The sequence below is a fragment of the Schistocerca americana genome, chromosome 8 (genome assembly GCF_021461395.2).
Source record: "Schistocerca americana isolate TAMUIC-IGC-003095 chromosome 8, iqSchAmer2.1, whole genome shotgun sequence".
NCBI lineage: Eukaryota > Metazoa > Arthropoda > Insecta > Orthoptera > Acrididae > Schistocerca > Schistocerca americana.
The window spans coordinates 158,039,790-158,054,296 of record NC_060126.1 but is presented as its reverse complement, the minus strand read 5'-3'; the positions used below and the strand labels follow the sequence as shown (position 1 = coordinate 158,054,296).

General features: G+C 42.7%; 1 protein-coding gene across 1 annotated transcript in view; it reads left to right on the top strand.

Moving 5' to 3' along the window:
• The window catches only part of LOC124544941 (WASH complex subunit 2), a 154,707-nt gene that overhangs the window by 42,759 nt on the left and 97,441 nt on the right, over positions 1-14,507 (top strand). The window contains exon 8 of the mRNA XM_047123688.1: positions 4,301-4,434. Coding sequence (XP_046979644.1) covers positions 4,301-4,434 — 134 coding nt within the window. The remainder of the gene's footprint in view (positions 1-4,300; positions 4,435-14,507) is intronic.

The following is a 14,507-nucleotide window of genomic DNA, read 5'->3' as shown; positions in this document are numbered from 1 at the left end:
GATTTTGTAACATATCGGCGTACCTCTCACCCGTCACGGTAGCAGTTACAAAACCAGAATCACGCATTTCCTCGAAGAAAAAAGGCCCAATAATGGTAGATGTGGTAAATCCAATCCATACCATGACTTTCTCATCATGCAATGGAGTTTCCATGACAGTTCTAAGATTTTCGGTAGCCCAAATTCTGCAGTTGTGGACGTTGACAGACACTCGGAGTGTGAAATGAGCTTCGTCGATCCACAACACGTTACTCAACCAATCGTCATCTTCCGCTGTCTTTTGAAATGCCCACACCGCAAATGCCCTCCGCTTTAGTAAATCGCCAGGTAACAGTTCATGATACCAATGGATTTTCTACGGATAGCATCGGAGGGTACGCCTAAGTGCCAACCAAACAGTAGTGTATGGAATGCCGGTGCAATGTGAAACTGCATGAGCGCTGACTTCCCCGTGCATAGACGAACCCGCTACAGTCTCCATTTCTTCCTGAACTGTCTCAGCAGCATTACGCCTTGTGCTCGGTCCGCCATTACGGGGTCTATCGTTTAAACAACCCGTGGCTTCAAACTTCGAAATCATTCTCGCCACAGCTGCATTTGTCAATGGACCTTTACCCATTTGAATCCTCTTCCTATGTCGATAGGATCATAACGCTGAACTAGCACATCCCCTATTTGATAATACAGCTTCACTAAAAGTGCCTTTTCAGGTAATGTCAACATGCTGCGACTGCTGGTGCATCTGATTCTCTCTCTCATTACAGTTCCTTTTATACACGACTATCGTGCGCAGTCAATGACATTTTGCTGTCCAGCGCAATCTGTCTGACATTTTGTGAACTTTGTTCTATTAAAACCCCATGCCATTCCAAGAATGTGTGTCAATTTTTACCTCTCTATCTACATTATTCTGTGGTTTATTAAGTTTTCAAATTTATGCTGACTTTTTGATCACCCTGTACATCTACATTGAGTATGCCAGCCAATAACAGTACTTCCACTTTGACAACTGTCACCCATTCCATGTCAAAAAAAGTCTTTCTTTACAGCCTCTCCAACCCTGGATGCTGTATGTGCAGTGGAAAATAGGAGCTGTTGCAATATATCAATAATCTTCCTAAAGCCTTTATTAACAGACAGTATCCTATCAAGCTCATCCATAAACGGATCTGACTAATGACCTCAGCAGTTGAGCCCCATAGTGCTCTGAGCCATAAACGGATCTCCTGTGCCGTCTCCTCCTCTGACACCAGTAAACTTGTTAACTAGCGACCAAGCAGGACTCCTTTGATCACCCAGTATCATCCTGGCCTTGAAAAGCTCACCCACATCTGTTGCCAGGGCTTTGACTACTTCTTATTGTGCATCGAGATGAGGAATATCCTACCATAATCCTTGTGGTTGACACAGGTGTAATAACAGTCCCATGCATTCGTCCACCCATCCTACCACAGTCCATTTGCAAGCATTTCCTATCCTATAAAAGACAGGGCCATGTATGTAAGCAGGCATGTTATTATATCAGCTATGATGCGATTACTGTGCAGCATCCTGTGTGGGCGTGAAAAGTAACTAACTGCCTACTCGCATGAGTGGTAACTGCCAAACTTGATGATGCAGTTGATGAAAATGCTGAACACCACAATAGAAATTACTTCAACAGCTGCTACCCTACAAGAGCCATTTGGATGTTTCCTTCCAGCGCTAGTTTTACTGAAGTGTGCAGACAGAGATTCTCTCTCCAGCGTATCCTGTACTCTCGCAATGCCTCTTCCACGAACGTCTCCTAACCCCTTCTCTCTTTCTCTCCCCTCTGCTCTCCTCCCCTCATCTACCCTCTCCTCCCCTCATCTACCCTCTCCTCCCCACACCTACCCTCTCCTCCCCACACCTACCCTCTCCTCCCCACACCTACCCTCTCCTCCCCACACCTACCCTCTCCTCCCCACACCTACCCTCTCCTCCCCACACCTACCCTCTCCTCCCCACACCTACCCTCTCCTCACCACACCTACCCTCTCCTCCCCACACCTACCCTCTCCTCCCCACACCTACCCTCATCTACCCTACCTTCCCCTCAACTCATGACTCCTCCCTCCCTCTCACGTCTTCTCCCATCTCATCCCCTCACGTCTGCTCCTGGCCTCTCCCCTCATGTCTGCTCCCGTCCCCTCCCCTCATGTCTGCTCCCGTCCCCTCCCCTCATGTCTGCTCCCGTCCCCTCCCCTCATGTCTGCTCCCGTCCCCTCCCCTCATGTCTGCTCCCGTCCCCTCCCCTCATGTCTGCTCCCGTCCCCTCCCCTCATGTCTGCTCCCGTCCCCTCCCCTCATGTCTGCTCCCGTCCCCTCCCCTCATGTCTGCTCCCGTCCCCTCCCCTCATGTCTGCTCCCGTCCCCTCCCCTCATGTCTGCTCCCGTCCCCTCCCCTCATGTCTGCTCCCGTCCCCTCCCCTCATGTCTGCTCCCGTCCCCTCCCCTCATGTCTGCTCCCGTCCCCTCCCCTCATGTCTGCTCCCGTCCCCTCCCCTCATGTCTGCTCCCGTCCCCTCCCCTCACGTCTGCCTCTGCCCCCTCCCTCACACCCGCGTCTGCGTCTGTCCCTCTGGAATGGGGACAGGTTAGTGCATTTATGACCAAATCTCGAGATGCTGTTGTTAATGGCACAAACCTTTCCATTCTGGAAAGCTATAAGATCCTCTCAGAAACCTCCTAGATTTATTAAGTGTCTATTTCAACAGCAACTTTTTGTGGAAATTTCAGATGGATGTGTAAGAAATTGGAATTTAATGTCAGATTTTTTGTGAATTCTGCCAGTATTTTTCTGTAAGCTAATACATCCACCATGTCCTCAATTTGATTAATCTGTAAGGTAGAGCTGCTTGTAAATTGTTACTCATTAGTTTCTCAAAGCAGTGACTTCCTTGTGCGAATGGATGGTACCACTTTTGCTTGGACTAGCTAAACTATTAGATCTGTATATTGCCTCAGTCTGAAATTCCATTAAAGACAACCTCATTACGTTCCTGAATTAATAGTTTCGTTGGCCTCATCCAGTCATATATTTGATTTTCAGGGCTGTGTGTTTCTTCTGTATGCAGTATACTTCTTCAGGTAAGCTGTGGGGTGTAATAGAAGCCATAGTTAGTGTGATTGATTTGCTTTTGCAGTGCAGTTCTGTGTGTGTTATATTCCAGTGCCATAACAGACTACTTTTCCCCCACGCTTGCTGTTTATATATGTACGACCGTTTTAGGTTGTGACAGTCTTTCTGTTCATGATTATTGTCTCTAGTGAGCACAAATTGACTTGTCTGCAGTACAGTGGTTTTTTTACCTGTCTGAAGTGGAACTTAATAATAAATGTTATTATGGATAAATAATTTTAATGACCATGGCGTTGTATCCTACTTACATCCTGTTGTTACCGACTAGCTGTTTCCTCAATACTGGCACTATGTCTACAATCTGATGCAATGTTGTCCCATCCTATTGATGTGCTCTAAATCTCAGTTTGATGTTTTACAAGTATTGCTGTTTGCAAGTGCTCACTAAACTGTACTCCCTGCTCATGGCTACAAAACAGCAATTCTTGTTCTTTTCTTGGATTTGAATACTTGTCGAAAGTGTGTGTAATTTTTTGATGTCCACATCTTTCTTCTTTTTTTTTTTTTTTTTTTTTTTTTTTTTTTTTTTTTTTTTTTTTTTTTTTTTTTTTTTTTTTTTAAGGGAATGGTTCCATGTTGCATATACTTACCATTAGTTGTATCCCAAATTGTAAATGCACTGGAAAGTGTTTTTATCATCTAATAATATTGATGAATTACTGTAATCAGCATGAGTGTTCCGTTCCACTTGAACAGCTATTAGTGCAAGTAATTGAGTGTCCTTTACGTTCAGGATGAGAACTGCTATTTTTTCCAAAAATGTTTCTTTACTGAACCAAAGAGCAGGAAAAGACATTATGTGGGAGTGGGATCTTCCTACTTGATGTTGGAGACCTCTTCCTCACAGCATTCTCCATCTATTGTGTGGTTGATGAACATAGTGTAAGGCATCAGCATGAACACCATAAGGACAGATCCAAAGGTTGAAAAATTGTAGATGTGCGTAGGAGAGCAGATAAGCGAAATCCTACAGACTTTCCTTGGGAATGAAAGAAGTGAAAGTTTGGGAATAATGTTGAAAAACATATTCAAGATGTACATTAAATAATGCTGGTTGATTTATCACTTGATAATGTTTAAACTATAGCAATGAATGTGCCTGCCTTGGTTTTTAATTATGAAGTTGCCCTCTTGCAGTGCAAATATGCCAGCTGGAGGTCAGAAATCAGTGCCAGTAGTTGACACTCGGAATGTGCAGCCTAAAGTTGAGAAAAGTGCTCCACTACTTTCTGAAACTTCAGGGCTCTTTGATGATCTGTGGGATGCATCAGGTAAAAGAAAAAAGAACTTTACTTTCAGTGTACATTAAACATAAGCATTTCTCTGTTGTAACACAAATTATTTTGAAAATATGTTTTCTCTACATAACAACTGTTCTGAAAATTGTAATCAGCATAATGCAATGAAGGCTGTATGCCACCATCTGATGGAAGAACCCCATCTGAAGTTAGTTGTGCTAGTGCACGTCATTGTATCAAAGATGTCACAGTTGTTTCCATCTGTATTCAAAATTTTGTTTCAGGACTAGTCTTGAATAATACAAGGGACCTAAAAATGTGGCATCTATTTTTGTCAAAATTTGCATCTATTTTGTGGAAATGTGCATTTTTTTCTGTAAAAATTTAAAATATTGTCACAATACATGAGTACAAAGCCATAGTGCTCTGAAACTGACTCTCAGAGAGAGAGAGAGAGAGAGAGAGAGAGAGAGAGAGAGAGAGAGAGAGAGAGAGAGATGGTAGTTGGGCAGCTTTTTGACAGGAATGTTTGCTTTTGCAAAAACTTCAGCAGTTTTTTTTCTCAAATGGTTTTCATTTGTTTTCATCTTTTGCCTGCGATTGTAGGTCCCTTTTGATATTTCAAGGATCGTCACTGAATTCCTTGATGAAACAGGATTATTCTCTTCACTCATTAAAAAAAAAGAAAAAAAAAAAAAAAAAAAAAAAAAAAAAAAAAAAAAAAAAAGAGGGGCAAAAAACAGCTGCGCACAGCACAAGGCATTCAGTAACAGTGCAATTGCTTGCTTGTGGGAGTGTCATAGTCCAGGTAATTCAGGTCTCATCTGACTGGTATTTAATGCAACCGCAGTTTAAAACACCCACCACCTAAAACTAAGTGTCCACATGTTACCAACTTTTGAACTTTCGCTAACAGACAAATGTGTTTCTTTACTCAAAGATGCTAGGTCCCACGACTGACTTCTGTGTTATGTTACACAGGGTGTATTTTATACAGACCATTCTACCTCTCACAGTTGTGATGAAACCATAGAATCAAGTTCACTGGTAAGTCAATATGTTTGTGCAGTTTTTATTTTGCAAACATGCTCCTACACAGGTAGTCCTTTCAAATTGGGCTTTGGCAGATGATGTGCAATAACCGAAAAGTGGTTACATTTTTGATGTTTATATGCAGAAAATAAGGCTGCTTCACAGGGATAAAATTTATTGTGAAATAGCACCTGTTAGGTAATTTCACATTTTCAAGTTTTGGGGCGGAAATCACATCTATATTTGCGTTTATTGCAATATGTGAATTTTTCAAGTCTATAGATACAACAGTGTCTTTCTTGAAACTTCCTGGCAGGTTAAAACTGTGTGCTGGACTGAGACTCAAACTCAGGACCTTTGTCTTTTGCAGGCAAGTGCTCTACCATCTGAACTACTCAAATACGACTCACGCCCCGTCTCACAGCTCAGATGGCAGAGCACTTGCCAGCAAAAGGCAAAAAAGGTCCTGAGTTCGAGTTTCCGTCCGGCACACAGTTTTAATCTGCATGGAAGTTTCATATCAGCGAGCACTCCAGTTCAGAGTGAAAATTTAGTCCTTCTTGTCAGAAGTGAACCCTTAAAACATTCAGTCTATTTAAGGGGACACAGTCGCGAACAGGCTCAAAAAAATTGATTTTTTTTAAAGTCTTTATCTATGCTCCAATTATTTGGCTACAAAATGCCGTTTGTTTCATACAAATCTGATTATTAGATTCAGAGTTATTAATTTGTTCGTGAAGCATGGTAACTAGCGCCACGTCCATTTTTGCTGTGTCTTGCGCAGTAGTCAGCATTGACTATAGTACAACAATCATTTATGTTCCACGGATATAAATACTCTTTATTTGGGTTGCAAGAGAGAATTGTTATTCTGATGTTTGCCAGCCTGTCTGCATTGTCGACTATCGTTTGTCAGTTTCTTCATCCTAGTTGTTTACGTTTTGGTGATACAAATGTAATGATTGTGTGAAACGTTATAACACAATGGGTAGAATAAGGAAGTTTGGATATAAGCCTAAGTTTCGTGGAAATAAATATGTAAAAATAAACTGCAAAACTGCTAGTTTTGAACAGAGGGCAGAAAATAATATTGAAAGTGAAGTCAGTGCGTGTGTCAGTGCTTCAAGCAAGAAGCTTCTAGGTGCTGCCGGTTTTCCAAGTGCCTCTCAAATGCGTGACAATGCAATATGTGGTGTGAACAGTGTTTCTGTTGTTACTGACACAAACATTCTGATCTCCATGAGGTTATTACGTCAACTTATCGAAAAACACACAAATTGTAAAAACTGTGGTGGAAACGTTACTTTGCACAAAGATGTGGTGAAAACCAGGGGAATTGTTTGTAATTTAGTTTTGACATGTTTGGAATGTAGCTGTACTGCTAATACAATGTCATCCCACGTAACAAGAAGCAGATTGTATGAAAACAATATAAGATTAGTGTATGCACTTAGATCTATTGGAAAAGGGTGAAGTGCAGGTGCTGTTCTTTGTGCAGTGATGAACATTCCTCCACCTCCAAGAAAGTTTGATGTTTACAACAAGCCTATTGGTGCAGTTGTAGCTGAGGTAAGTGAATCTACAATGTTGAAAGCAGCCAAAGAAGCAGTTCAGTTGAATGATACGAAATCTGACCCAAGGCAAATTTCTGCTGGTTTTGATGGCAGTTGGCAGAAATGTGGGCGTACATCCCTAAATGGCATTGTGTCAGCAACTTCTTTTGATACTGGGAAGGTTCTGGACATTGAAATTATTACCAAGTTCTGTGACATCTGTAGCAAAAATCCCACTATACAACATGTGTGCAAAAAGAATTATGGTGGTTCTAGTGGAGGCATGGAAGTGGCTGGTGTTGCTAACATTTTCAAAAGGTCTGTGCAGTCAAGAGGTATCCTCTATACAGACTATCTTGGGGACAGGGACAGTAAGGCTTATCAGAAAGTGGTAAAAGATAAACCTTATGGGCCTAGAGTCAAAATTAATAAACTGGAATGTATAGGACATGTACAGAAAAGAATGGGATCACAACTTCTAAAGATATGTAAGGAAAAAAAGTTAGGTGGTAAAGGGGGCCCGACAAAGGCTGAAATAGACAGGATCCAGACTTATTATGGTATGGCCATTAGAATTAACTGCAGCAATGTAGAAGCAATGAGGAGAGCCATCTGGGCTATATTCTTTCATAAAATTTCAACAGATGAGGAACCACAACATAACCTTTGCCCACGGGGACCTGACAGCTGGTGCAAATTCAACAACCCAGCAACATCTTCCAGCTATAAGCACAAACATTCAATTCCAGAAAAAATCCTGCTAGCTGTGAAACCCATTTTCAGAGACCTTAGCCAACAAGAGCTCTTGAAAAAGTGTCTCCATGGAAAAAGTCAAAACCCAAATGTAAGTTTGAATTCTGTCATTTGGACAAGTCTACCAAAAACTGTTTTTGTTAGAAAAGAAACACTAAAATTTGGTGTTCATGATGCAGTGATGTGCTTCAATGCTGGTGTGTCAAAGAAGACTGATGTATTAAGACTCTTGGGAACAAAGGATGGTATCAATACTGAAAGGGTACTGAAAAAGATTGACATGGACCGTATCTGTTATGCTGATATTTCTGCAGGAAATGCTACCAAGGAGGCCAGGATAGCTAGAAGATCAAAGAAAACAAGATAAAGATCAAGAAGCTGAGCCACAGTATAGCCCTGGAATGTTTTAAGTGTGTCTGTATGGCATTGTACATTACTTTCTTGCATCTAAAACTTTAATACCATTTTTCTCAAAACTACATTTTTTGACCTTCTGGTACACTTTTCTCAAAAAGTATAACTGCTACAGACATCAGACTTACAGTATCTCATGTTAATACAATGATGATTAATTAGATAAAAAAATAGACCAGTAGTGATAAAAAGAACAGATTTACAAGCTCCAAGGTGTTTAGAAAAGTTTTAATTTTTTGTCTTATAGAACAAAAAAATGATTACTCATGAAATGTCTAAAATACATTAACCATTTTTATGTGATTTGAAAATGATGTTTCGGCTGTACACTGTAAAAGTTTCAGGTCTTTATCTCCATTAGTTACTTCAGAAAATGTACCTGACGTTTGCTCATTTTAGCATTGATTCCTTATGGGAGTTCCCTCGCGACTGTGTCCCCCTTAAGGGTAATTAATTTTTTTTTTAAAGTAGGTCCATAAAGTAATTAAGTGTTCAAGCTTTAAACTCCCATTGGGTTGGAAATATTTCAAACAAAATTGAAAAATCCTTCTGTATTCACAAAATAGCTAAATGTCTTATACTGTAATGTTTTCTCTTCTACAGGTTTGGCTAGGATAGTTTTCTTGGGGACAGTTAATATTAGAGATCAATCAAGTTTGGTATTTCAGGAATGCTTTAACATCTCATTCATCAGTTCAGCAAATATCTATAAAGATGTGTTGTTAAAGCTTTTCCAAAAATTGTATACAGGGTGAAAAGTATTTAAACCGACACACTCTGGGAGGTTTTAGGGGACATCAAAACAAATATTTTTCCCTATGAGGAGTAGTTAAACCGGTAGAGGAAGATTTCTCTGGCAACAAAGTAATTAAAGCAACAAACACTTTTCCATTTTTTATGACCAAGAGACAACACATTAACACAACCCAATTTCAATTACAGTAGATTTTCAAAAATGCCTCCATTGACACATAAACAAAGGTTACACGGGCGGATCATGTTCTGTCTGACATGGGCAAAAACCCCAGGAGTATCCTGAATTGTTCCTGCTGCTGCTATTATCCGGGCAACCAGATCCTCTTCTGATGCAACAGGAGCTGCGCAAACAAAGTTGCGCATCTCTCCCCACACAAAAAAGTCCAGAGGGGATATATCTGGGGATCGAGCAGGCTATGGTCGGGACCACATCTGCCAGTCCATGTTCTTGGGAACTGTCGGTCCAGGAATTGATGCACACGACGCCTGAAATGTGCCGGCGCCCCATCGTGTTGGAACCACATGCATTGTCTTGTAGGGAGTGGGACGTCTTCCAGCAATTCTGGCAATGCTCTGGCGAGAAAATTGTAATAGTGCCCGCCCTTTAATGGCCTAGGTAGCAGATACGGCCCAATTAAACAGTCCCCAACAACACCGACACACACATTAATGAAGAACCGCACTTGATGAGTGCTAGTAACTGTGGCATGTGGGTTATCCTTACTCCAAACATGCGAATTGTGCATGTTGAAGACTCCATCACGCCCGAACGTTGCTTCATCAGTAAGCAACACAGAGGATGGAAATGTAGGATGCATTTCACACTGTTCCAGGTACCACTGCGAAAACTATGCTGTGGGTGGATAATCAACTGGTTCCAGGTTGTGGACATGATGCAAGTGAAATGGACGTAAGAATTGCTCTCGAAGGACTGTGTTATGTGCAATTGCATGACTGCTGATTGAAGGATCCTGCTCCACATGCTGCAAGACAGCTTCCTCAAATTGCAGAGTTCTTACCGTGCGATGACGTCCCTGTCCAAGTAATCTGCTAAATGACCCGGTCTCACGCAGATGTTGGTACACAGCAGCAAAGGTCATATGCTGCGTGATATGGCAATTAGGATATTGTTGTTGATAAACCCGCTGTGCAGCTCGTCTGTTGTGGTGCGCTTCGTAGTATGCACCAGCCATATCAGTGTACTCACTCCAGGTGTATCACTCCATTAGTAAACAGAGACAATGCACTACTACACTGGTGGACAGCAGTTGCCTACAACTGAAGAGCGTAATACGGCCTCCACCGGTTTAAATAATCCTCATAGGAAAGAATGACATCAGGGAAAAATATTTGTTTTGATGTCCCCTACAACCTCCTAGAGTTTGTCGGTTTAAATAGTTTTCACCCTTATGTTGCTGGGGCTCTCAAACGTAGTCTCTGATATTGTCCACGTAGCATTTTAGTATTGCGACAGACCATAGCCTGAAGATGATGAATAAGCACCCCACTTAAATGATTACAGGTTTCAATGCAAAAACTGAAGAAATTTCTGTGATCCTTGGCAAGACGTAATAAATTTTCTGTAATGTGGATTGTTGTCATTCATGCAGGTAGACAACTGCTTAGTTGTTGTTATTACCACATCGAATGAAGTGACACAGTGGTTAACATACTGGACTCATATTTGGGAGGACGGCTCTTTAAATCTGTTTGTGGCCATCCAGATTAAGTTGTCTGTGACTTTCTGAAGTTGCTCAAGGCAATGCCGAGATGGTTCCTTTGAGAGATCACGGATTATGTCTTTCCCCATCCTTCTCTAACCTGCTCTGTCTCTAATGACCTCACTGTTGAAGGGACACTGAATACTAATCTTCCTTTTGTTATTCTCACGTATAATGCTGCACAGTAATTGCAGCATAGCTGGTAAATAAAATGGTTACTTTTACACATGGACCTTAATTTTATAAGATTGAAAATGCCCATGCAGTTTGTTTTTTTCAAGGTCTGTGTGACAAAATAAGAATTGGTTGGTGACTGGTCAACAGCATTGACACATTTTTTGATGCTACTGTTAAAGGTGGTGTAGGAAATGCATAGTTGGACTAGCCCTCGGCGAACCTCGTTGCCCCTGGCCGCCTTCCCTCGTATTTTCACTTGGTGCAAGAGTGTGGTGTTTGTGACATCACACTCAGTCTTTGTGACAATGACACATGCTTGAATAACCCCACATGTTGCTCACCAGTCTTTGGTGACTTCAAGCTTGGTTTTCATAGGCCCAGCCTCACACCACCTTTTCTTCAATTCTGCCCTCCCTTGGGGAACTTGGGTGGGATATGTTTGGGTATGTGTTCTGAATTTTCAGTAGTCTGAGGTCCAAACAGTCCCTCCACTGTTTTTTCTTCCTTTTTTTCCTTTTTCATTCTCCTATCCTCCCTCTGCATTGGCGTTTGAGGTTCCTCTGTTTCTTTTTCCTCCCTGTGTGCTCCTGAAGGCCAGTCCACATGTCTGGTGCATAACAGGTGACTGGCTAATGCATAATTTGTGGTTTAACAGGCAAGGTTCACATTGTACTGTCTGGTACAAGCCAGGCCCAGGGAAGGCTGATTGGCTGAACTGTTACCTTCCCAAATTGTCCATTGGTCCCTCTGAGGAGTTCGGGAGGTGTGACCTGAGGTGTCAACAATCACCTAAGGGGAGTGAGCTCCTCTCTGGGGTGGCCCTCAGTTAGGAGTAGTATGCCGTCGAAGGTGCTTGCAGTCATGGGGCATTATCTCACAATGAGCCAGTCATACTCATCTCAGTCTACGTCTACAAAATGTAAACAGCATGAGGTTAATAATTCCAACACTGCCCTGGGTGCACTCCGTTCTTTGTGGTTTCATCTACTGAAGACGGTCAGTCCTTTGCTTTGGTTAATCTATATATTACTCAGAAACGTTTTGATGCAATTGCAAGGCCTATGAAATCCTACTCTCGCTTATGCAATGGTACTTTGGTTTTGAAGACTAATTGTGATTCACAGGCATAACTACTGCTTGTAGCTTTGCTTCTCCATGGCTTTCCTGTTCGTATCGAGGCCCATCGAACACTGAATTCTCTGCATGGTTTTATGTGCACAAGGCTGTTCGATGGTATTGCTGAGAGAGAAATCTAGACTTATGTCTCTTATCAGGGCATCACTGCAGTCCATCGGGTGGTGAAAAAGGTTGATGCATCCTTAGTGCGTGCATGCACTCTCTTTTGTACATTTGGTTGAGTAGTGCTACCATCAAAGATCAAAGCAGGCTATGAAGCCATCAAGGTCCGACTGCGCATTGCAAACCCAGTGCACTACTACTAATGTCAACATTTCAACCACACTCGAATGTTGTGTTGAAACCCAGCCGATGTGTCACTAGTGATAGGGATGCTCACAAGGGCAATTTCCCGCCTCCTACGCTCCACTGTATCAATTGCAGTGGCAACCATGTAGGCTCATACTGAGAAGGTCTTGTGTACCTCAATGAGTGGGCCATCCAGGAGACCTGGGGAAGAAAAAAGTGCCTTACCCTGTCGCTCACAAGTGGTTGGCTAATTGAAAGCCCTGCGTTCTACCATTTGGCACTTACAGTATCATTCTTGCTACACAAAGGACATGACCACACAAACTTGCAACCTCAAATTCGACACCGTGGCTCTAAAATCACCCTGTATCACTGTAGCATCCTCATCTTCTTTTCCTCCTCCAGCCATCCAACAAGCCACCAAATTTTCACCTCTAGCTGCAAAATCACCTGCTACACAACAGGCAGGAATACTCCCGCAAAAACTTTTTAGATCCCTCCGGCCAACAGACATCTGAGTCTTCCTCTGCCAACTGCAAAGGCTCCCAGAAATCAAACAAAAGCAAACAGTCTTCTCCTTTGCTGACTCGGAGATCCTCGTCAACAGTGCCGCTGCGTGATAGCCTCATCTGGATGACTTCCGTTTCGCAGGTGCGCACCACCAACCATTTTTTTGTCATGGAATCTGCAGTCTGACTGAGGAAGAATGCCAACACCTCTGTAGATCTTATGGAGCAGGATCCTCCAGTCTCTATGCCCTGTAGCAGTGAGTCTTTGAAGGCTCTCACTCGGCAGCCACTGAGGTGACAACCTTTCATTTTTTCCATCCTCCCTTTCGCCCATCATGACTCTCCTTGAATGGAATGTTCGCAGCATTAGATCCAAAAAGAAGGAATTAGGGCTGCTCTTGGAATCATCCATTTGTTTTCTGCTCCCAGGAAACAAAATTGCTTCCACGTGACTGCTTTGACCTCTCACATTTCTTTCCGGTCCGCTTTGACCTTCCTCTTAAGGATGGTGTTCCATCTCATGGGGGAGTCATGCTGCTCTTGTGGGATGATGTTCATAGTCAAATCATATCGCTGAACATCCGGCTGCAAGCTCTTGTGGTCTGCATTTTTCTTCCTCCCTTTGCCTTTTCTCTTTGTACCATCTACATTCCTCCGTCATTCATTGTCACCAGGGCAGACTTTCTCCAGCTTATTGGCCAATTCCCTTTTTGCTGCTCTGTGACTTTAATGTGCACCATCCCCTTTGGGGCTCTCACAGAACCTGTCAGAGAGATATCCTCTTGGCTGACCTTCTCAATCAACCCTCCTTCTCATCGACCTTAACGCTGGAGCACCCAGATTCCATTCACACCTATTCCAATTTGGATCTCTTGTTCTGCATTGCCCAGCTTGCCCATTGTCTCGAGTGGTCCGTTCTCTCTGACACGTGCTTGAGCAACCAGTTCCTTTGTGCTGTCTTTTTGCTGACTCATACCCAACCTACTTGTACATCCAATTGGCAACTTTCTAAGGCCAAATGGAGGCTTTATCCCTACATAGCGACCTTCAGCGAAAAACATTTCTCCAGTTGTGATGACCAGGTAGAATACCTTACAAACATTATCCTTACCACTGCAGAACATTTCATTCCTCACACTTCACCATTACCTTGTGGTGTTCCTGTCCGTTGGTGGACTGAGGCGTGTGCGGAGACATGCTCTCCACATTTTTAACTGTCATCCTATAATGGTAAACTGCATTCGTTATAAACAGCTGTGTGTGCAGTGTCGTTGCATTCTTGGGGATGGCAAAAATGCTAGCTACATTTCATTTAGTAGTTCTTTTAACAGTTCCATTCCTTCCTCCATCGTTGGGTCAATCTTTGAGGCTCTCTGGGACCAAGCTTCATTCCCCACTTTGCGGCTTGACTATAGCAGATGATGTCATCTCCAACACCTTGGGTCAGTATTTGGCAGAGATTTCGAACTCCAGCCTCTATCACCCTGCCTTCCTCCATTGGATACAAGTGGAGCAGGCTCGAGTGATAGCCTTCTCTTCTCAGAATCGTGAATGCTACAATGCTGCCTTTACTAAGCGTGAGCTAGATCACACTCTGATGTCCCTCCGATCTTCTGCCCCAGGGCTGTACGATGTTCACGTTCAGATGTTGCAGCCCCTTTCCCTTGTGGGCAAGCACTTTGTCTTTCCTTTGTACAATTGCACCTGGGTGGATGGCTTATTTCTCAGATGCTGGCATGAAGCCACTGTCATACCCATACCTAAGC